The 23,424-nt window shown below is 48.1% G+C and overlaps 1 protein-coding gene and 1 long non-coding RNA gene across 6 annotated transcripts in view; both read left to right on the top strand.

The window, feature by feature from the left end:
- Window positions 1-22,731, top strand: part of WBP1L (WW domain binding protein 1 like) — an 86,668-nt gene extending 63,937 nt beyond the window's left edge. For all 5 annotated transcript variants that reach the window (XM_073354490.2, XM_073354489.2, XM_073354491.2 and 2 more), the window contains exons 3-4: window positions 18,655-18,816; window positions 20,493-22,731. In XM_073354490.2, the coding sequence (XP_073210591.1) occupies window positions 18,655-18,816; window positions 20,493-21,244 (914 nt within the window). In that variant the 3' untranslated portion in view covers window positions 21,245-22,731. The remainder of the gene's footprint in view (window positions 1-18,654; window positions 18,817-20,492) is intronic.
- On the top strand, window positions 10,285-16,486 carry LOC140915071 (uncharacterized). The gene is made up of 2 exons (XR_012160091.2): window positions 10,285-12,098; window positions 12,749-16,486. It is a non-coding gene; the product is annotated as an uncharacterized LOC140915071 (long non-coding RNA).
- Window positions 22,732-23,424: the final 693 nt, after the last annotated feature.

Genomic DNA, 23,424 nt, shown 5'->3' with positions numbered 1-23,424 from the left:
CCTTTTTTCCTGAGTTACCTCTGCAGACGCCATACCACGGCAAGCATGGAGCCCGCTCAGGTAACAGTCACCCTATGTCTCCTGGGTGCTGGCAGACGCGGTACGGCATTGCTACACAGTAGCAGCAACCCTTTGCCTTGTGGCAGCAGACGGTACAGTACAACTGGTAGCCGTCATCGTCATGTCCGAGGTGCTCCTGGCCACGTCGGCTGGGAGCGCCTGGACAGACATGGGCGCAGGAACTAAATTTGGAGTGACTTGACCAGGTCATTCTCTTTAGTCCTGCAGTCAGTCCTATTGAACCGTCTTATGGTGAGCAGGCAGGCTATACGGATTGCTAGCAGTCGTACTGTACCATCTTCTGCCGGGCAGGCAAGAGATGAGGCTGGCTAGCAGTCATACCGTACCATCTTCTGCCGGGCAGGCAAGAGATGAGGATGCCTAGCAGTCCTTCTGCACTTCTGCTGCCAGCCAAAGATGTAAAAGATAGATGGAGTGGATGAAAACAAGAAATAGACCAGACTTGTTTTGTACTCATTTGCCTCCTCCCCTGTCTAGGGGACTCATTCCTCTGGGTCACACTGCAGTCACTCACAGAGAAGGTGCAGCGAGGTAAATCTAGCCATGTATCAATCAGAGGCCAGGCTAACCTCCTCGTTCCAATAAGAACAATAACTTAGGTGCACCATTTCTTATTGGAACCCTCCGTGACGTCCTGCCTGAAATACTCCTTGATGTAAAGACACCCCCTTTGTTGATTTTAGCTCCCTGAAGCCAACCCTGTAAGCCGTGTCGTCAGTCGCCCCTCCCTCCGTCAGAGCAACGACAGACAATCGTTCCGCGCCTTTTTTCTGTGCGGACGCCATACCAAGGCAAGCATGGAGGCCGCTCAGCTCACTTTGGCAATTAGGAGCACATTAAACACCACACGCATTATCCAGCAGCATATGCAGCACTGGAACCTGGCAGAGCGATACCGGGCGAGGAGGTGACGTCAGCGCGGTCACGTGAGTGATCAGGACATGGACACAGATTTCTCTGAAAGCATGGGCCCTGCCAATGCATGCATCATGATGCTAATGGGGCAGGTTCATGCTGTGGAACGCCGATTCTGGGCTCGGGAAACGAGCACAGACTGGTGGGACCGCATAGTGTTGCAGGTCTGGGACGATTCCCAGTGGCTGTGAAACTTTCGCATGTGTAAGGGCACTTTCATGGAACTTTGTGACTTGCTTTCCCCTACCCTGAGGCACATGAATACCAAGATGAGAGCAGCCCTCACAGTTGAGAAGCGAGTGGCGATAGCCCTGTGGAAGCTTGCAACGCCAGACAGCTACCGGTCAGTTGGGAATCAATTTGGAGTGGGCAAATCTACAGTTGGGGCTGCTGTGATGCAAATAGCCCACGCAATCAAAGATCTGCTGATATCAAGGGTAGTGACCCTGGGAAATGTGCAGGTCATAGTGGATGGCTTTGCTGCAATGGGATTCCCTAACTGAGGTGGGGCCATAGACGGAACCCATATCCCTATCTTGGCACCGGAGCACCAAGCCGCCGAGTACATAAACCGCAAGGGGTACTTTTCGATAGTGCTGCAAGGTCTGGTGGATCACAAGGGACGTTTCACCAACATCAACGTGGGATGGCCGGGAAAGGTACATGATGCTCGCATCTTCAGGAACTGGTCTGTTTCAAAAGCTGCAGGAAGGGACTTTATTCCCAGACCAGAAAATAACCGTTGGGGATGTTGAAATGCCTATAGTTATCCTTGGGGACCCAGCCTACCCCTTAATGCCATGGCTCATGAAGCTGTTGTACACAGGCAGCCTGGACAGTAGTCAGGAGCTGTTCAACTATAGGCTGAGCAAGTGCAGAATGGTGGTAGAATGTGCATTTGGACGTTTAAAGGCGCGCTGGTGCAGTTTACTGACTCGCTTAGACCTCAGCAAAACCAATATTCCCACTGTTATTACTGCTTGCTGTGCACGCCACAATATCTGTGAGAGTAAGGGGGAGACGTTTATGGCGGGGTGGGAGGTTGAGGCAAATCGCCGGGCTGCTGGTTACGCGCAGCCAGACACCAGGGCGGTTAGAAGAGCACAGGAGGGCGCGGTATGCATCAGAGAAGCTTTGAAAACCAGTTTCATGACTGGCCAGGCTACGGTGTGAAAGTTCTGTTTGTTTGTCCTTGATGAAACCCTCCGCCCCTTGGTTCACTCTACTTCCCTGTAAGCTAACCACCCGCCCCTCCTCCCTTCAATCACTGCTTGCAGAGGCAATAAAGTCATTGTTGCTTCACATTCATGCATTCTTTATTCATTCATCACACAAATAGGGGGATGAGCCCAGGAGGGGTGGTGGAGGAGGGAAGGAAAATGCCACACAGCACTTGAAGCACAGCACTTTAAAAGTTTACAACTTTAAAATTTATTGAATGACAGCCTTCTTTTTTTGGGGCAATCCTCTGTGGTGGAGTGGCTGGTTGGCCAGAGGCCCCCCCACCGCGTTCTTGGGCGTCTGGGTGTGGAGGCTATGGAACTTGGGGAGGAGGGTGGTTGGTTACAGAGGGGCTGCAGTGGCAGTCTGTACTCCAGCTGCCTTTGCTGCAGCTCAACCATACACTGGAGCATACTGGTTTGGTCCTCCAGCAGCCTCAGCATTGAATCCTGCCTCCTCTCATCACGCAGCTGCCACATTTGAGCTTTAGCCCTCTCTTCAGCCCGCCACTTACTCTTTTCTTTCTAAGCTTCACTAGCCTCTGGGAAGGAGAAGATCCTGTGATCATTGAAACACATGCAGCTGGTGGAGAAAAAAAAAGGGACAGAGGTATTTAAAAAGACACATTTTATAAAACAGTGGCTACACTCTTTCAGGGTAAACCTTGCTGTTAACATTACATACATAGCACATGTGCTTTCGTTACAAGGTCGCATTTTGCCTCCCCCCATCGCGTGGCTACCCCCTCAACTCTCCCCGAGGCTAACAGCGGGGAACATTTCTGTTTAGCCACAGGCAAACAGCCCAGCAGGAATGGGCTCCTCTGAGTGTCCCCTGAAGAAAAGCACCCTATTTCAACCAGGTGACCATGAATTATATTTCACTCTCCTGAGGATAACACAGAGAGATAAAAAACGGATGTTGTTTGAATGCCAGCAAACATACACTGCAATGCTTTGTTCTACAATGATTCCCGAGTACGTGTTACTGGCCTGGAGTTGTAAAGTGTCCTACCATGAAGGACGCAATAAGGCTGCCCTCCCCAGAAACCTTTTGCAAAGGCTTTGGGAGTACATCCAGGAGAACCGCGAATGCCAGGGCAAAGTATTCCTTTCACATGCTTGCTTTTAAACTATGTATAGTATTTTAAAAGGTACACTCACCAGAGGTCCCTTCTCCGCCTGCTGGGTCCAGGAGGCAGCGTTGGGTGGGTTCGGGGAGTACTGGCTCCAGGTCCAGGGTGAGAAACAGTTCCTGGCTGTCGGGAAAACCGGTTTCTCCGCTTGCTTGCTGTGAGCTATCTACAACCTCATCATCATCTTCTTCATCCCCAAAACCTGCTTCCATATTGCCTCCATCTCCATTGAAGGAGTCAAACAACACGGCTGGGGTAGTGGTGGCTGAACCCCCTAAAATGGCATGCAGCTCATCATAGAAGCGGCATGTTTGGGGCTCTGACCCGGAGCGGCCGTTCGCCTCTCTGGTTTTCTGGTAGGCTTGCCTCAGCTCCTTCAGTTTCACGCGGCACTGCTTCGGGTCCCTGTTAAGGCCTCTGTCCTTCATGCCCTGGGAGATTTTGACAAAGGTTTTGGCATTTCGAAAACTGGAACGGAGTTCTGATGGCACAGATTCCTCTCCCCAAACAGCGATCAGATCCCGTACCTCCCGTTCGGTCCATGCTGGAGCTCTTTTGCGATTCTGGGACTCCATCATGGTCACCTCTGCTGATGAGCTCTGCATGGTCACCTGCAGCTTGCCACGCTGGCCAAAGAGGAAATGAGATTCAAAAGTTCGCGGTTCTTTTCCTGTCTACCTGGCCAGTGCATCTGAGTTGAGAGCGCTGTCCAGAGCGGTCACAATGGAGCACTCTGGGATAGCTCCCGGAGGCAAATACCGTCGAATTGTGTCCACAGTACCCCAAATTCGAGCCGGCAAGGCCGATTTAAGCGCTAATCCACTTGTCAGGGGTGGAGTAAGGAAATCTATTTTAAGAGCCCTTTTAGTCGAAATAAAGGGCTTCATCGTGTGGACGGGTGCAGGTTTACATCGATTTAATGCTGCTAAATTCGACCTAAAGTCCTAGTGTAGACCAGGGCTTAGAGACTAACAAATTTATTTGAGCATAAGCTTTTGTGAGCTACAGCTCGCTTCATCGGATGCATTCAGTGGAAAAAACTGAATGCTTATGCTCAAATAAATTTGTTAGTCTCTAAGGTGCCACAAGTCCTCCTTTTCATTTTGCGAATACAGACTAACACGGCTGCTACTCTGAAACCTGAGCAGCCATAGTGTTTTACTGGCAGTTTTATTCTATGGAACTTTATACAGATAGGTGCTCAGTAAGTAAGAATTCTAGGCAGTTAGAATTATATCTAGATCTGTGTTTCCTCTCAGTTGCCTCTGCTGCTTTTACCCCTGAGCAGTGATACTGATCACCTCAATTCTGAAAGAAAACAAATCTTTAATATGCAGCCACTGGGAGAAGGATTATAAATGAAAAACGTTCTCTGTTTGCAGACAGCACCATTTATATTATTGCTGTTCTGAACCATGTTCTCACTAACCCTCTGCATGCATTCCCGGGAACCTTGAGAGAGGGTTGTTGTCCCCCCCCCCCCCCGTCCCCCCCCCCCCCACACACACACAAAATCCTCAGTCAGGATATTTGTGCTGAGACTGTTAGTTTCTAAAACCTTTGCGATGCTGCAACACGTGCATATTCCAGGGAGGATTTGTAACTGAGATTCATGTCCAAGAGTTTTAGTCTCTCATTCCCTTTGTTTTATCCTCTTTCGTTTTCGCCCCCAGCTGTCCTTCGGCATAACTGTGTCTGTTTTCCTTTAAAGAGTTTTCTGCTACACCTTACCTTTCTTTCAGCTCCTTATCTGGCTTGCCTCTCCTACTCTGTACCTTTGATAGCTCTGCTGCTCCAGTATCTGCGAGTGTTTCAATCCATTGCTGCCGTTAGGTAGCCTAGACTAAAATAGAGAAGGAGAAATTAAATTAAAAACTTGTCACTATTAATGTTTCTGAAATTTTGTCACTTATTTTCTCACCATTTATAGCCAGTTTCAGAAGGCAAAATCATCTTAAGCTGTTTAATGTAGGTTGGTAAGAGTCACAGATAGAAGGGTAGAGGAGGAAATATACAGTACAGAGGTTTTGGCCCTCTTTACTGATTGCTTTATTATATAGGAGCAGCAGCAGTCTTGCCTAGTCTGGACTATTATAATCTAGTACAGGGGTGGGCAAACTTTTTGGCCCCAGGGCCACATTGGGGTGCGAAACTATATGGAGGGCTGGGTAGGGAAGGTTGTGCCTCCCCAAACAGCCTGGCCCCAGCCCTCTCCCACTTCCCGCCCCCTCAGAACTCCCGACCCATCCAACCTCCCCTGCTCCTTGTCCCCTGACTGCCCCTCCCTCCCCCCTGGGATCCCATCCCCTATCCAACCCTCCCTGCCCCCCCAGGGCCCCCCGCCCAACCCCCCCACCGCTGCACTTGCTGCCACCAACCCCTTATGCTGCTCAGAGCGGCAGGAGCTCACTGCCTGCACGTAACCCCGCGGGCCGTAGTTTGCCCACCTCTGATGTAGTACCTCTTAAACATCAAGGAAAGGCAGGATAGTTCCTTAGGAACCCTTCCTAGGGTATGTCTACACTACAGTTAGACACCCATGGCTGGCCTGTGCCAGCTGACTTGGACTAAGGGGCTCAGATTACGGGGATGTTTAATTGCGGTGTAGACGGGCTCAGGCTGCAGTCTGAGCTCTGGGACCCTCCCACCTTGCAGGGTCCTAGAGCCTAGACTCCAGCCCAAACCTGAACATCTATACCACAATTAATCATCCCCTTAGCCCAAGTCTGGCTAGCCTGAGTCAGCAGGCATGGGCCAGCTGCAGGTTTTTAATTGCAATGTAGACATACCTCCTGTGGTCATTTTACCTCTGACCTTCTTCTGCACCTCTCACCGCTTTGGTTTGCCTGTGTAAAATGTTATCTTGGAGTTGGTTTTCCAGTGGCCTGGACATGTTCTGAAACTTGATGTGCACCTTGGATTCATTTGAGGCCATTGTTCAACTTGCTGTTTGTATTCTAGTAACAGAGACTGGGGATCAGTTGCCCTAGGCTGGTCCTCACTAGGCCTCTAGCATTGTTATTTCATCTGGAGCATAAAGAAGTTATTTATCTCTAGGTAGTCTTTCCCCAGGACAGAGACATAGACTTAAATAGCGTTTGCTGATTTGCTGCCTCATATTGACTCTAGTTGAAAGATGATGAAGCTACAAGCAGGGATGTTCAGAACTGTTTATTATGTCTTTTATTATTGTATTATTGTGTCCAGGTTTTATACAGTAGTTGCGGCATGTGTATATTCACCACCATCTAGGAGGCTAAGAATTAGCTGCAGTTAACCTCCATCGCCACATGTTCAAGTCAGCAGCTCTGAGGGCAACAAAACGGGTTGGAGTTTTGACTATTCCACTCTACAAATATTTGTTACATTTGGCAGCTTCAGCTGTTGTATGATAACGTACATTGTCAGTAGCCTCATAATCCCTTCTTAAGAGACAGCACTGATTTGGAGCAGCTTCTTCTCTGAAAAGGCAGGATATTGACATGGCCTTGTGATCAGAGATGTCTTTTCCTGACACAATCTGCAAAACTCCAGTGCACCAAGCTTGCAACATTGATTAAAGTGGTCTCCCGTTCTTGGGTGACAAAAATATTGACCCTTCAACTAGCTTTTATTCAAGCATCTTTGAGGAAGATGTTGCTACTTGGAAGTATGCCTTTCAGTCAGTGAAACTGCCCCACATCCCCTCCTGTTTGGACCAGATATTGTGATGCCAAGATTACCCAACGTGCTTGTCAGACAGAGAAGCACTCTGTGGTGTTTTTTGGCTTGGCCTTAGTGAGTTTCTTGCCAACAGAACAGTGGCATTTACCCAAGTTTACTGTGATCTCTAGGGCAGATTATTCTGTTCCTACCCTTGCAACACGAACACGAAAGAAAACATGTTTTCCATTTTGTACTGGATAAAAGGAGCTTCCCTCAGTGAAATCTTTGCTTGGAATGTTGCCCTTGGTGAACATGGTATTTGTGCCTCCTGTTGTCAGACAGAAAATGACCTCTTCCCCTCTTGGTGAAATGTTGTTATAGGTTAGGCTTTAAAAAAAAAAAAAAAAAATCTGAGCAATTCCATGGCCATTGGCCCAGAATATTTTATAGGGAACACTGACTCTGAGAGTGGTAGTTTTGAAGTGGTTACTATTTCCTAGGAGGAGTAGGTGTTCCATCCCATCCCTGATTTCTATCTCCAAAGATACCGATGTGTAGCAGAAAAGGGTTTGATTGTATTGGGAGCAGAACCTCCACCCACAAAAATCCTAGTATGGCACCTGTTTTGGCTGTCTTAAGCTCAGAATTCATACTGTTGTTACCTGGACAGTGTGTTTGATGCTGTGTATGGAACTAATGTCATTGTCTTTAATATCTTTTAATAAAAGCTTTTGACACTATGTGGCACAGAGCTCTTGTGGAAAAACTTAACTCCCTGGCTGTTACTGATGCAATCAACACTTTTGATTGCATCACTATTGCCATATCCTCCACAGATTGCTGTTGACACCAGTATGTCTCAGAGGCAGACCTTTTTTGAGATGAGGGCAGCCTCTGTTTTTGACAGAACTGTTTCAGTAAACTGAGAAATATTCAGAAACTTCCGTGAATTTGATGATTGTCCTGTACATCTTTTTAACCAAGAATATGAGCCGCTCTGTCATTTCTGTCTATTTGAAAGATCTTGATGCTATCGACCAATAGGCCAAGAAGTGATTGGTCATTCTTCCAAAGAAGGCACTTTCCATCTCAGGGTAGCCTAATCCCTGCCTGTTCTTTTATCACCTTCCTTGGAAGGATAATTTTGATCAGCCCAAAATGAAGCCAGCAGGTGTCTTCCACGTGGGAGGGAGAAAGTTGTTGAAACACATCAGGGAAAGATTTTCAAAGGCACAGAGGGCAGGTAGGTGCCTGACTTGTATTGACTTTCATTGGGAGTTGTGTGCCAGACTTCTATTTTGCCTGTTGAATATCTCCCCCATTGTTTGTATGAGGTAGACTTGCTCTCTCTGTCTTTAAAACAACACTTGCAAGGCTTTTGTTTAGTCCCTCCAGAAGTATATTTTATCCTGTGCATAATGGAAAACACGTTTTCTTTTGTGTTCATGTCCCAAGGGTAGGAAACAAAATGCAGGCCATACTTACAGGTTTGGTGGTGGTTCTAAAAGGTCTGTGACCTGCGTTATACAGGAGGTCAGACTAGATGATCATAATGGTTCCTCTGGCCTTGGAATCTATGAATGTTTCTCCAGATTAGGAGCGCAGCTGCTGCCACTGTGCTCAGCCGTGCTTTGCCAGCTCAGGATCGCCACCGGTCAACCAGTAGATCATTCTCTCATCATTTTTCATCTCTGTGGGTTTTCTGATAATTGCTATGTGGCCAGTCTTGTGTGGGTGACTTTGGAAATCCCCTACTCTCCCCCACCTCCAGAAAGAACAACCTATTCTGTGCATGATCCTGCCTGTGTTTCTGTTCACATTTTCACCGTTGCTCGTTCCAGGTCAGTCAACACTCAGTGCACTCACGTATAGTTCACTCCCTAATGTGCTTTTCCCCTCTCGTAAGCACAGTATTTTCAGTGTATCTTACTAGACATCTTTGCGCTTAGCCTTATATTCATACTTTCACTTCAGATAAATCGTTGCACTACATATTTGCTACGTTTTAAGATTTTTATGGCCTGCAACTTTTAACATCTTGCACTATGATCCTCTCATCTAACAAGCTATTCTGGCCTGGGCTGAGTCAGTAATTGGGGCATGGCGGGGAGGCCACCTATGAATACCTACAGGATGCAAGAAGTGTTGGTGGTCAGTGAACCAATCCCTCCGCATGGTGTTTGCTGGCTCTGGTTCCAGAAATTCATATGAGGAATACAGCAGAAGTCTTGACTGCTTCTGGTCAAGAACAATCCCATGATCCTTTCCATAAGAATAGGGTGTGGTGTTCCTGGTGTATTGGTCAGATGACAGGCAAGTTAATTATGTTCTGCCTCCCTCAAAGTCCACCTGCAGTTTCAGTGGAATCCAGCATTAATTTACTATCCTGAATTGTTGTGTGATATTGCTGTGTTATTCAGTTGCCACACTTCACCCCAGAGGTAACTGTGCTTTACTTGAGCCCCTCCATCCAGCTTGTCTATCAGTTTGTCTTGTAAAGCACTTTGGGTTCCTTTGCAATAAGATTTATTTAGAAATATTTTATTTGTATCTGGAGGACTAAGACGTGGGAGGGAGCAGCTATCCCAATAGAAGAATTCTGCTGTCTCAGCTGCAATTGCTTAACAGTGGCATCTCTCCAGCACATCTTAACTGAACATGCACAGCTTACCAGTATGGGAATAATTCTTCGGGAAATTAACTGATAAAATGTACTACAGTAATCTGCTTCTGTGTTTATTTTAGCAACCCTGTAACAGTTGGAAAAGGGTGGGTGTAATTCGCAGCTGTTTTTTGAGTATGGCTCTGGATGACTTTCTCCATATCTCTCTCCTCTCCTCTTTCCTTGCTCTTTTCTTCTCGAGATTAAATGAAATCTAGACCTGCCATAGTGCTGACTCCATAATAATGCTATGTGAAAGACCTGATTTCAATGACTGGTTTCTCACTTCCTAGTCTAGCTAGGGCTTGAGTGAGTGGATAGCAGCTCTTTCAAGAGGAGTTCTGTCCATTCATCTTCAGCCAGAAAGGTGCTGATTGCAAATCAGCCCCTCCAAGCAGTGTTGGAGATTGGAGTGGGGCAATCCTCAGTACTCTGGATAAAGGCCTCTTTGGAGTGGGAGTGACTGGGGGAGAGAGGTTTCAGAGTAGCAGCTGTGTTCGTCTGTGTCCGCAGAAAGAAAAGGAGTACTTGTGGCACCTTAGAGACTAACAAATTTATTTGAGTATAAACTTTCGTTGAAGTGAGCTGTAGCTCACGAAAGCTTATGCTCAAATAAATTTGTTAGTCTCTAAAGTTTCACAAGTACTCATTTTCTTTTTGGGGAGAGAGAAATACCAAAATTCTGACATCAGGATGGAACATTGAGACATTCCTTGTCACTCTTGTTACTCAAAAGTTCACATTCTTTTCTGAGTGGTAACCGTGTTAGTCTGTATCAGCAAAAACAACAAGGAGTCCTTGTGGCACCATAGGGCTTGGCTACACCTGTGAGTTAGAGCGCATTAAAGCAGTCCTGGGCGCCCCAGCTCACTCCCCATCCACGCTGGCAAGACAAGTAGAGCTCTCTGACTCCACGGCTAGAGGGCTCCTGGTACTCCACCTCAGCGAGAAGATTAACACTTGGTGCGTAGTGGGTGAAATGCCCGGGCTTCACTGTGAACAAGGTGTTGCATTACTGCGCTCTGATCAGCCTCGGGAAACGTCCCATAATCCCCTTAAGTCAAGTGGCCGCTCTTGTCATTGTTTTGAACATGCCTAGGAATGCGGATATGGCCTTTGAAAGCTGGCGCGGAGACAAAGCATTACTGTGGAATGCTGTGTGTGTGTGTGAGAGAGAGAGAGAGAGAGAGGGGCGGGGAGGAGGGGGAGTCTGCTGCTGTCTGAACTTACAAGACAGCATGCTGACATGCTTTCAGCACCCCAAAAATCCACTCTGTCCCCCCACATACACACAACACACTCCCTGTCACACTCCACCCCCCCATTTGAAAAGCACGTTGCAGTCAATTGCATGCTGAGATAGCTGCCCATAACGTACCGCTCCCAATGCCACTGCAAGTGCTGCAGATGTGGCCACGCCAGTGCGCTTGAAGCTGTCAATGTGGACAGACTGCAGAGCTTTCCCTACTGTGCTCTATGAAGGCTGATTTAACTCAAAGCGCTCTACATTTGCAAGTGTAGCCGTAGCCATAGCCCTGGTCTACACTACGAGTTTAGGTCATAGGAGTTTAGGTCGAATTTAGCAACGTTAGATGGATTTAACCTTGCAACCGTCCACACAATGAAGCCATTGTTGTCGACTTATTGGGTTCTTAAAATCGATTTCTGTACTCCTCCCCGACGAGGGGATTAGCGTTGAAATTGACATCAGCGGGTCAAATTTGGGTTAGTGTGTATGCAATTCGACGGTATTGGCCTCCAGGAGCAATCCCAAAGTGCTCCATTGAGACCGCTCTGGACAGCACTCTCAACTCGGATGCACTGGCCAGGTACACAGGAAAAGCCCTGCAGACTTTTGAATTTCATTTCCTGTTTGGCCATCGTGGTGTGACCATGCAGAGCTCATCAGCAGAGATGACCATGGAGTCCCAGAATCGCAAACGAGCTCCAGCATGGACCGAACGGGAGGTACTGAATCTGATCGCTGTATGGGGAGACAAATCTGTGTTATCAGAACTCCGTTCCAAAAGACGAAATGCCAAAATATTTGAAGAAATCTCCAAGGGCATGAAGGACCGAGGCTATCACAGGGACCCGCAGCAGTGCCGCGTGAAACTTAAGGAGCTCAGGCAAGCCTACCAAAAAAACCCAAGAGGCAAACACCCGCTCGGGGTCAGAGCCCCAGACATGCCGCTTCTATGATGAACTGCATGCAATTCTAGGGGGTGCCCCTACAACTACCCCACACCTGTACGTGGACTCCTGCAAGGGAGTCTTACGCAACAGGGATGAGGATTTTGGGGACGAGGAAGATGATAGCGCACACCAGGCAAGCAGAGAAACCGTTCTCCCCGACAGCCAGGAACTGTTTATCACCCTGGAGCCAATACCCTCCCAACCCCAGGCTCCCGGATGTTGAAGGCGGAGAAGGCACCTCTGGTGAGTGTACCTTTGTAAATATAATACACAGTTTAAAAGCAAGAGTGTTTAATGATTAATTTGCTCTAAAGACTTGGGATGCATTTGCGGCCAGTACAGCTTCTGGAAAAGTCTGTTAACGTGTCTGGGGATGGAGGGAAATCCTCCAGGGACATCTCAATGAAGCTGTCCTGGAGGTACTCCCAAAGCCTTTGCAAAAGGTTTCTGGGGAGGGCAGCCTTATTGCATCCTGGTAGGACACTTTACCACGGCAGGCCAGTAGCACGTAATCTGGAATTATTGCATAAGAAAGCATGGCAGCGTGTGTCCAGTGTTAGCTGGCATTCAAGCAACATCCGTTCTTTATCTCTCGTGTTATCCTCAGGAGAGTGATATTATTCATGGTCACCTGGTTGAAATAGGGGAATTTTATTAAGGGGACATCAGAGGTGGCCGTTCCTGCTGGGCTGTTTGCCTGTGGCTGAAAAGAAATCATCCCTGCTGTCGTGGTGGGGGGAGGGGTGAAGTGATCATTCCAGAGAATTGGGTGTCGGGGGGGGTTTAGTTGGGTTTGTACTGCACATTAACCCAAAAACATCAGCTCCTCCTTTTAAATGGCCAGTGTGTCTTTTTCAGTTTTAATCTCCCTTTTTTTCCTCTTGCGGCTGCAGATATTTCTACACTGCGACTAGCATCTCTGTTCCAGAGGCTAGCGCAGATAAGAAGGCAAAAAAAACTCACTCGCGATGAAATGTTCTCTGAGCTCATGCAGTCCTCCCGCACTGAAGGAGCCCAGCAGAATGCGTGGAGGTAAACAATGGCAGATTCCAGGAAAGCACAAAATGAACGTGAGGACAGATGGCTGGAGCAACAGGAGAGGTGGCGAGATCAAGAGGAAAGGTGGCGGCAGCATGATGAAAGGAGGCAGGATGCAATGCTGAGGCTACTGGAGGATCAAACTGATATGCTCCGGTATTTGGTTGAGGTGTGCAGGAAAGGCACAGACCGCCACTGCAGCCCCTGTGTAACCAACCACCCTCTTCCCCAAGTTCCATAGCATCCTCTCCCAGAGGCCCAAGAACGCGGGGCGGGGGGCCTCCAAGCACCCAACCACTCCACCCCAGAGGACTGCCCAAGCAACAGAATGCTGGGCACATTCTGCCACCATTCTGCACTTGCTCAGCCTATAGTTGAACAGCTCCTTACTTCTGTCCAGGGTGCCTGTGTACGGCTTCATGAGCCATGGCATTAAGGGGTAGGCTGGGTCCCCAAGGATAACTGTAAGCATTTCAACATCCCCATTGGTTATTTTCTGGTCTGGGAAGTAAGTCCCTTGCTGCAGCTGTTCATACAGACCAGAGTTTCTGAAGATGCGAGCGTCACGTACCTTTCCTGGCCATCCCAGCTTGATGTTGGTGAAACGTCCCTTGTGATCCACCAGTGCTTGCAGCACAATTGAAAAGTACCCGTTTTGGTTTATGTACTGGCTGCCTTGGTGATCCTGTCCCAAGATAGGGATATGCATTCTGTCTATTGCCCCACCACGGTTAGGGAATCCAACTGCAGCAAAGCCATCCACTACGGCCTGCATATTTCCCAGAGTCACTACCCTTGATAGCAGCAGCTCAGTGATTGCGTTGGCTACTTGGATCACAGCAGCCCCCACAGTAGATTTGTCCACTCCAAATTGATTCCCGACTGACTGGTAGCTGTATGGCGTTGCAAACTTCCAGAGGGCTATCGCCACTCGCTTGTGAACTATGAGATCTGCTCTCATCTTGGTATTTTTGCGTTTCAGGGCAGGAGAAAGCAAGTCACAAAGTTCCATGAAAATGCCCTTATGCATGCGAAAGTTTCGCAGCCACTGGGAATCATCCCAGCCCTGCAACACTGTGCAGTCCCACCAGTCTGTGCTTGTTTCCCGGCCCCAGAATCAGCGTTCCACCGCATGAGCCTGCCCCATTGTCACCAGGATGTCCAAATTGCCGGGTCCCGTGCTTTGAGAGAAGTCTGTGTCCATGTCCTCATCACTCTCATCACCGCGCTACCATCGCCTCCTCGCCTGCTTTTGCAGGTTCTGGTTCTTCATATACTGCATGATAATGCGCAAGGTGTTTACAATGTTCATAACTGCCACGGTGATCTGAGCGGGCTCCATGCTTGCTGTGGTATGGCGTCTGCAGGAGAGCAGAGTTGCAGGGGAAGCAGTGGTTGGATGACCAGTTTTGCAGACCTACGGCACCGTCTGCTGCCAGGACACAACAGTTGAGCAGGCTGCACGCTTGCCGTGGTATGGCGAGACAAGAGCAGCTGAGCAGAGTTGCAGCGGAAGTGGCCCTGCAAGACCACCAGGAGAGCAGAGTGGTAGCGGAAGCGGTGGATGATGACGATGGTTTGCAGACCTACTGCACTGGCTGCTGAAAGCAGTATGGCGCCCGCACAGAAAAAAGTTGCGAAACGATCGTCTGCCGTTGCTTTCACGGAGGGAGGGGCAACTGACGACATGTACCCAAAACTACCGGCAACAATGTTTTTGCCCCATCAGGCATTGGGAGCACAACCCAGAATTCCAATAGGCGGCGGAGACTGCGGGAACTGTGGGATAGCTACCCACAGTGCAATGCTCCGAAAGTAGACGCTAGCCTCGGTACTGTGGACCCACTCCGCCGACTCAATACGTTTAGTGGGGACACACACAATTGACTGTCTAAAATCACTTTCTAAAAAATCAACTTCTAATAAATTCGACTTAATGTCATAGTGTAGACATACCCATAGAGACTAACAAATTTGGGAGTGGATGGGTCACTACAAAAAGTCATTTTCCCTCAGCTGATACTGACACCTTCTTGTCAACTGTTGGAAATGGGTGACATCCACCTTGATTGCATTGGCCTCGTTAGCACTGACCCCCCACTTGGTAAGGCAACTCCCATCTTTTCACATTCTGTAATATATATATTGCTTACTGTATTTTTCACTCCATGCATCTGATGAAGTGGGTTTTAGCCCACAAAAGCTTATGCCCAAATAAAAGTCTCTAAGGCGTCACAAGGACTCCTCGTTGTTTTCACATTCTTTTCTGTCACCCTTACAGTAAGCCCGGCAGAGTAGACTAGCTAGAAAAACTGCATGGGAGCTTTAAACAGGACTTACCTACAGATATTAGGAGATGCAGAGTACTCCTACATCAACACTTCTGGGCACAAGATAATTTTCCTGGAGGAATGGAAATCTAATTGTATAATGAAAGAGAGATCCAGTATTTCGTTTGCTTGGCCAAGATAGGAATTTGGGCTGATTTGTGTATCTCCCATTGTCAAGACAAGGCGCCATTCTAAGAGCTTGGAGGCACAGTAGATTGTATTTGTTTGAACTGAGTACAATGAAATTATTCAAAGTTAGTGCAGTGGGTACACTACTTTCTGTCCTAAGTTTGGAATGAATGATTGCTCATTCCAGAGATTTCTAGGTTTTTCTTGCTCCCTCTCCCCACCTTCTAAAAGTAAACCTTAACTATGCAGATGCTCTCAGCACCTGTGTGTGTGTGTGTGTGTATTTGTAAAGGGGCGCTGCTAAGTAAGTTAGGCCAAAAATTAGGTTTAAAAAGAATAAACCAGAGATGAATCTGAACCAAACACCCCTAAACATTGTGGCTAGCAAGGCAGAATCCTATGTAAAACAGATATTTCTAGAATTATTGTCCTGGTGTAGAGTGGTTGGGGCAGGTTTGCTTTTTGGAGAGAGGTGGATAAAAAGAGTTTTGTTTTAAAATTCCCTTGTGAAAAAGCATTGTGTTAATGCACAAAAACCAGAGAGTTTGAACGGTTGACTTTATGGTGTCCAGAATGAGAGAAATGAAAGCAGGAGTGACCACAACCAGTGGAAAACACTGGTGTGGGTTTTTTTGAAAAGTTTCCTTTTGGATTATCAAAAGTGCTGGACTCCAAAAGGAAATTTTGTTTTATGTTTCAGAAGTTTGTTACTCACATTCACGGGAATTCAAACAAAAGGGAAAGGTACAAAAACAAACTTCGCCTCTCACTGATTTTTGGGCCTTTATGGAGTTTTTCAGTGTCCTACGTAAGGATGTAAGAAAGTTTAGAGTTCTTTCAGAAGTTGCAGCCACAGTTGCAGTAGGATGGGGGGGCTGCAGGGTCCTTTACCCTCCAACAGGGGGTGGATAGCCTCCTTCCCCCCAACCCCTATTCCTCCTAATCCCAGGAGAGGCCTATCCCACAGGGTTGAATTTCCAGTTGAGTCTTTGGAGAGATTTGGCTGTCACTGGGTGTGTGTCAATCTTTTCTTAATTCAATAGATAATTTTTCAGCCTGTGCAATTAAAGGAATACAAAATAAAGTGATGACATGCTATGCCAGTGTTCTGTTGCCTGCTCCCTGCTTGCTTCTGTCATGAGAAAAAGATCTGCTTTTTGTGAACAACTCAATTCACACCCATTTCGTTAATACCAGAGTGGGGAGGTCTGAGCCCTGCACCCTAGAGCAGTGGTTTTCAAACTGTTTTGCTGGGGACCCAGTTGAAGAAAATTGTAGATGCCCACAACCCAACAGAGCTGGGGATGAAGGGTTTGGGGTGTGGGAGGGGCTCAGGGCTGGGGCAGAGGGTTGAGGGTGAGGGTGAGGGTTGTGGGATGGGGCTGGGGATGAGGAGCTTGGGGTGCAGGAGGGGCTCTGGGTTTGGCAGCGCTCAGGGCTGTGGTATGGGGCTGGGGTGAGGAGGGGGTCAGGGCTCTGGGCTGGGGCCACAGGCTCTGGGCTGGGGCAGAGGGTTGGGGTGTGGGGGTGAGGGCTGCGGGGTGGGACTGGGAATGAGTGTGTGTGTGGGAGGGGGCTCTGGCCTGGGACAGGGGGTTGGGGTGCAGGAGGGGGTCAGGGCTCTGGGCTGGGGATGAGGAGTTTGGGGTGCAGGAGGGGTTCTGGGCTGGGGTAGGGGGTCGGGGTGTATTAGAGGGTCTGGGCTGGGAGTGCAGGCTCTGGGGTGAGGCCTGGAATGAGGGGTTTGGAGTGCAGGAAGGGATTCCAGGTTGGGGGGGGGGGGCTTAGGGCAGGGGCGCAGGGTTGGGGCACGGACTTACCTTCGGCAGCTCCCGGTCAGCAGCTCAGCTGGGGTGCACCATGGACCACGCTGTACCCCAGAAGTGGCCAGCAGCAGGTCTGGTTCCGTGTCACTCTCACTCGCAGGCACCACTCCCACCCCTCCCCCAAGCCAGCCAGTGGGAGTGCGGAGCCGGTGCTCGGGGCAGGGGCAGCGCGCGGAGCCCCGTGGCCCCCCTACCTAGAAGCCGGACCCGCTGCTGGCTGCTTCCAGGCCACAGCGCAGTGTTGGAAAAGGTAAGCACTAGCCTGCCTTAGCTGGGCAGCCCCGCCAATGGGACTTTTAACGTCCTGGTTGGCGGTGATGACCAAAGCAAGGCGACCCACGGTTTGAAAAACACTGCCCTAGAGCTGGCCCCAGCTGAGACCCCGGGAGGCCCTGTGGGGGCTGGCACTGCTGTGGCTCCCCTGTTCCAACCCCATGTCATGCAGGAGGCACAAGCCCAAGTCCCCCCGACCTGTCTCCTCTCACCAGCGCCTCCCATATCCCATCTCTTAGGCAGCCACAGAAGGTGAAGTTCTCAAGGTCGTCGTCCTCGTGCACCCTCTTCATGTGTGCCAGGTCACACCAAAGTTTACATATTCGGTAATTTACTAATGAGAAATGTTAGTCTCCAGTCAGATCAATATCAGACTTGTTCTCTGTCCTTGGATTACAAAGGAAGTCTAACATTTGTCAGGGCCCTTCATATACTGCCATAGGCGCCGACTCCATGGGCGCTCCGAGGCTGGAGCACTCCCAGAAAAAAGATAGTGGGTGCTCAGCACCCACCAGCAACAGCTGTTTGAAGGCACCCCCAATTTGCTGATTGGCAGCTAGGGGAGGGGCTTGGGGCAAGGGGGAGAGCAGCAAGCAGGCTGGGGATTGGGGAGGGGTCAGAGCGGGGGCAGGAAGAGGTGGAACAAGGGCGGGGCCTCAGGGGAGGGAGAGGAGTGGGGGCGCGGCACCCCCGGGGAAAAGAGAAACTCAGTGCTGATGTATACTGCTGCTTGGGTGAGATCTATCGTTTGAAGCTGAAGTATCCTTCTGGTCTAGAGTCATCTGTTTTGCCATCATCAGCTCTATATGGAACCATATTTTTTGCCTAGAACAAACATTTATGATGGGTTAGATGTTTGACAGGAAGCATGGTGCCTGGACAGCTTGGAGCTGTGTCCCCAGCATGTTCGTGATCTCTCCCAGAACTCTGCTCTTTCGAGTGCTGAAGCACGTATAAAATTGCCCAGTTTGTTGTTAGGGTCAATATATCGCTGTGGAGCCTAGTTGTAACCTGTATATTTTTGAACACAAGTGTAACATATAGAACATCTGCAGACGTTGCAGCTTTAGGTTTGCACCTCGTTGCTTTAAATATTATCCCATAATCTTTTCCACTGCATCTTGTGTGTACTTCGCATTTCTCCCCCCACGGAAATGAATTGCACTGTGAATAACCGGTTCTTCCCTCCCTGTTTGTTCCCAGGGTTCTGGCTGGTGTGGACTGTCATCATCATACTTAGCTGCTGTTGCGTTTGCCATCATCGGCGTGCCAAACACCGCCTCCAGGCACAGCAGCGGCAACACGAGATTAACCTGATTGCTTACCGGGAAGCCCATAACTACTCAGCTCTGCCATTTTATTTCCGTATGTACTTCCTACAGATCTTCCTAGATGCAACAGGGAGCAGGCTGGCTTTTGAAAGAGTAAAGACCAAAGAATTCACCATGTCGGGTGGAGGAGGGGAGAAGCTGCTGGGTCAGAGGGAGAGGTTGGGGGCTGCTGCTGCCTAACTTGTGGTTTGTGGAGAGAAGGAGGTAAATTCTAGCTGCCTGGAACATGTGGCCCTGCTGACTCTGGAAGCAGAACTGTGCCAGCAACAGGGCCTTTATCCCTGTCATTTTTCTGCTCCTGGGTTATCTGTACCTTTTCCTGGAGCCATGGAGAGGTTTTTAAAAGACCGTATTCAGGAGAGCTTGGAGCGATCTTTCTTTGATACGCCTGCTATGTAACCTATTTTTGCAGCTGGTTTGACTGAGGTAAAGAAAGTGGCTTGACAGAGATTGGTCACTCAGGGGCCAGGTGGGAATGATGACTCAGCTGTGACCCTCCTGGTTCCCAATCCTATACTCTGCCTACTAGACCATGCTAGATTTCCAGTGAGTTAACAGATTCATTGTTACTGCATCTGTGGGAGCTATATTGGCAGAAAGAGGAGAGAATGCAGTTGCCCTGATGCATTATGATATAAGGACATTTCCCTTGAAGTTATACTGTTTAAAGAGTGTTTTGATCAGTTGCTTAATTCAGTCCACTTCAGCCTGTTTTGTCTCCTTAGGAAAACCTTTAATTGATTTGTGGGTCCATTATAAGCACAAATATAGTGTTCCCCTCGCCACTCGTGGTGATAGGGTTTCACTCTGGCCACACCAGAAATACTGAATCCAATATTAAAACAACATAGGGGCCAAGTCTCTTAATTTTACTCTAGTTGCTGCCTCCTCTTACATATGCAAAAAGCTTCAGGGGGGTGAAATCTTTGATTTTTTTTTTTTTAAATGTAAACACCAGTGATTAGAGAACCCCAGCCTAGCAATCTGTGAAGTCACCTAGTCGGTTTCCTGCAATCAATACAGGATTATTCTCTGCTGTAATTTATAGTGCACTGTTCAGGGTGGTCTAATAGCTAAAGCATGGGACTGGGAGTCAAGAGATCTGGATTTTACTCCCAGCTCTGTATGGACTCCCTCTGACCTTGATCTAGTCACGTTCTCTCTGTGCCTCAGTTTCCCATTCTCTAAAATGCGATAATTACCTCCTCACGTAGGGGATGATGCTAACTCATTGTTGCTTGGTTTAGAATCCAGGGGTTCTCAAACTTCATTGCACCACAACCGCTTTCTGACAACAAAAATTACTACACAACCTCAGGAGGGGGGACCAAAGCCTGAACTCGCCTGATCCCCACCATCCTGAGGGAGAAGAGGGGGGCAAAACCCAGGCACACTGCCCCAGGCTGAGGGGCCAAAGCAAAAGCCCAAGGGCTTCAGTCCCAGGCAGCAGGGCCTGTAACCTGAGCCCTGCCACCCAGGCTAAAACCCTCGGGATTTGGCTCTGGGTGGTGGGGCTTTGGCCCTGGGCCCCAGCAAGTCTAAACCAGCCCTGGCGACCCCTGTAGGTCCACCCCACAGTTTGAGAACCGCTGGTTTAGAAGCTGCTAGAGATGGGCAAAGTATCATAAATTACGTGAATGACATTGATCTATTTTAAATAACAAATTTCATGAAATTGCACATGAAATAACTTCTACCTCCCGATTTTAGGATTTTTGCCAAATTATTTACTGCCTCCCTATGAGGAAGTGGTGAACCGACCTCCAACCCCTCCCCCACCATATAGTGCCTTACATCAGCAGTGCGTCCCAGCGGGTGGCAACAGCACAGTCCCGGATACGCCAAGAAACCTCCAGCCCTCACAGACAAGCTCTCCTCCACCGCCAGGTGGCACTAACAGCAGCACTGACAGCACTGGGTCCCTCCGTGTCCGGGACCCTGAATCCTCCATGACACTGGCTGAACGAACTGTCACCAAAATGCAGGGTACCGAGCCAGGCAGCTCCAGCACCGGCCCTGAGTTGGAGGAGATGGCCGATCCTGTGTCCTTCCCGGATAAGGATTCCGAGAGCAAGGAGGAACTGCTTAAAGATTACAGCTGTGAAAGCTTCGACCATAACAGGGCTATTCCCGATGCCAAGGACAAGACACCCAGCAGACACCGCCGTTTCACTGGCGACTCGGGAATTGAAGTCTGCGTCTGCAACCGGGGCCACCATGACGATGACCTCAAGGAGCTTGATGGGCTCATTGACGATACTTTGGATGGGCCTCTGGACTTCTGTGACAGCTGCAGTGGCCGCCTCCATGGGGATGAGGAAGAAGGGCTTTTCAGTGCCTCCGAGGAGCAGCACCGTGAACATAACCACCACCATCTGCCTCAGCAGCCGGTGTGTGTCCTCCTGAACACCATAAATGAGCAGGACTCTCCAAACTCTCATACCAATCACCCTCCCAGCTAAAGTGGCTGAGTCATAAGGGAGAGTCTATAAAAGGAGTAAGAACAACTTTAAAAAAGGTCATGCAAGCTTTTTTCCCCCCCCCCCCCCCCGATATAATTTTGGGAATATCCCCAAAAGCACTGCTTGGGAGGGTGGGCAACTGCTCCTGTTTTTTTAAAATCGCATCCCTCCGCCTACACGTAGTAGGGACTTCAGTTTCAAAACGAGACCTTGGTAAAATGGAACTTTCCTAATGATGATTTTGGTGGTGGATTATTACTGTTTGGTTGGTTTTAGTTTTCCAGAACCTGCTTTATCTTGCAAGTCATAAAGCTCAGCAAGTCTAACCCTGTGAGGATAAGAAATACAGTATGGCTCCACCCTCCAGGTGTCTTCCCAGAAGCACACAGCTTCTGATAGCACTGGCAGTCAGCAGCCCAAGAGTTCTGGTTTGATTTGTGCTCTTGAGGGAGTAGAGATAATCCAAGTTTTCCCCCAAACAATAAATCACTAAATCAGAACAGTGCTGTAATCTTTGGTGCTTCAGCAACAGGTAGTGGTGTAGGAGATTCCCCACTTGATGCTGGTAACTGAAGGACCAGTTTCTTCCAGACAGAATATTAGTCTATAGCATGCAAGTTACAAAAAGGGTCGCAGAGTTTGCCTTTACATACTCTTCTTTTTTTTTAAAGGCAAATATATTCCTTTAATCAATGCCTCTCAGAGCACAGCGATGAGTTAGAATCCAGGCAGCTGGGCTGCCTTTCCAAGTACTGTGGTCTCTCTACATGACATTCAGCTTGTGTGCTGCAAAAGGTTTGGCCTTTTTTTTTATTTTTCATTTTATTTTTGTACCCTTAGGGCAGCACTTTAGTTAAGATGATAAAAACAAAAACCAGGGCTGTCTTTGGCCAGTGTGCCTTCAAGTTTCAGTGATGCATGTTGAACAAATGGAGAAAAACCTCTGTCTGTTGCAAAAGGATTACTTACAGCGGAGACCTGTGCAGTATTCTTTTTTTTTTTAATCCAAAAGTTTGGTGCGATTCTAATGCTGACCACTTAAAAGAAATGAATGTCTAGGGTTTTTTCTTTTTTTTTTTAAGGTGGCAACTGGCTACTGTATAATGTCTGAGCGTTGTGTGTGTGACTGCAATACATTCATGCATGTCCTACTGGTAACATGAAACCTGCTGTAAGACTGCAAGAAAATTTACTGTAGCTTTGCTTTAATAAACAGTAGAGTTTTTGTTAGTATAAAGGGAAGGGAAAAAAAAACAAACAGCTGAAACTAACATTCCCTGGAGCGTTCCTGTGGAAGAGGGCAGGACTCAGTCTATATATGAAGTGTGCTTGGGTTCCCCTCTAGCTTTCCTTTACTTATGGTCATCTCGATCATTACTGTTATGGAGGGAAATTGAAACCTTAACGCAGGCATTCAGATTTGATTGATCGAAACCAAAATCAGTTTTCAGTAACGTGGAAACCAAATATAACACCTTTTCTGATAACTCGCATGTGTGTCATTTTGTGAACGGAGAACAAAAATCCGTGTTTACATTTTACTTGACATACACTATGTTCTGCTGGTAACAAATATGGATTATTCAAGGTTTCTCATTTAAATACTTTACCTCTGTACTGAAGATCGTGCATTTTAGTTTCTGCTTGTTCATCTGTAATGAGCAACGTTTTTTAAAGAGCAGCCATTTCTCTCCCCTCCCCCAACAAACAGCCTTACATTAAGCAGATGTTCACTGGAACTAGAATTGCAATTTCTACAATAGGATGCATTGAAACAGTCTTTCATTGAGATTCGTCAGAGCCCGTTCTATGCTATGGTGTGCGCATGTGGTTAAAAAATACTCCATGGCACATTAATTGTTCTGACTGGCTCTTTGTACAGTATGACCAGACTTACAGTGGCTCATACAAATAGGGAACTGATCGTTTGCTGCAAGCCTAGGAATTCTATTCCTCACCCTTCCCCCATGGAGAATTGTTGCTAGCTGCTGTGCTCATTGATCATTTCTTCCCTTTGAGGAGAGAACTAAAATCTGTCCATCTACAGAATTGACCTGCAAATTGTTAAACTCTCTTCCTCACATATTTCAAGAAAGCTTAAAAAGCATTTAACAACTTTCAGAAAGCAGGATTTTAATAATAAGAATCCTATACCGCCACCTTCTCCTTCCTCAACATTT

This window comes from Lepidochelys kempii, chromosome 7 (genome assembly GCF_965140285.1).
Source record: "Lepidochelys kempii isolate rLepKem1 chromosome 7, rLepKem1.hap1, whole genome shotgun sequence".
Lineage (NCBI taxonomy): Eukaryota > Metazoa > Chordata > Testudines > Cheloniidae > Lepidochelys > Lepidochelys kempii.
Note: the sequence above shows the minus strand (reverse complement) of the source record. Positions and strands in the feature narration are given on the sequence as shown.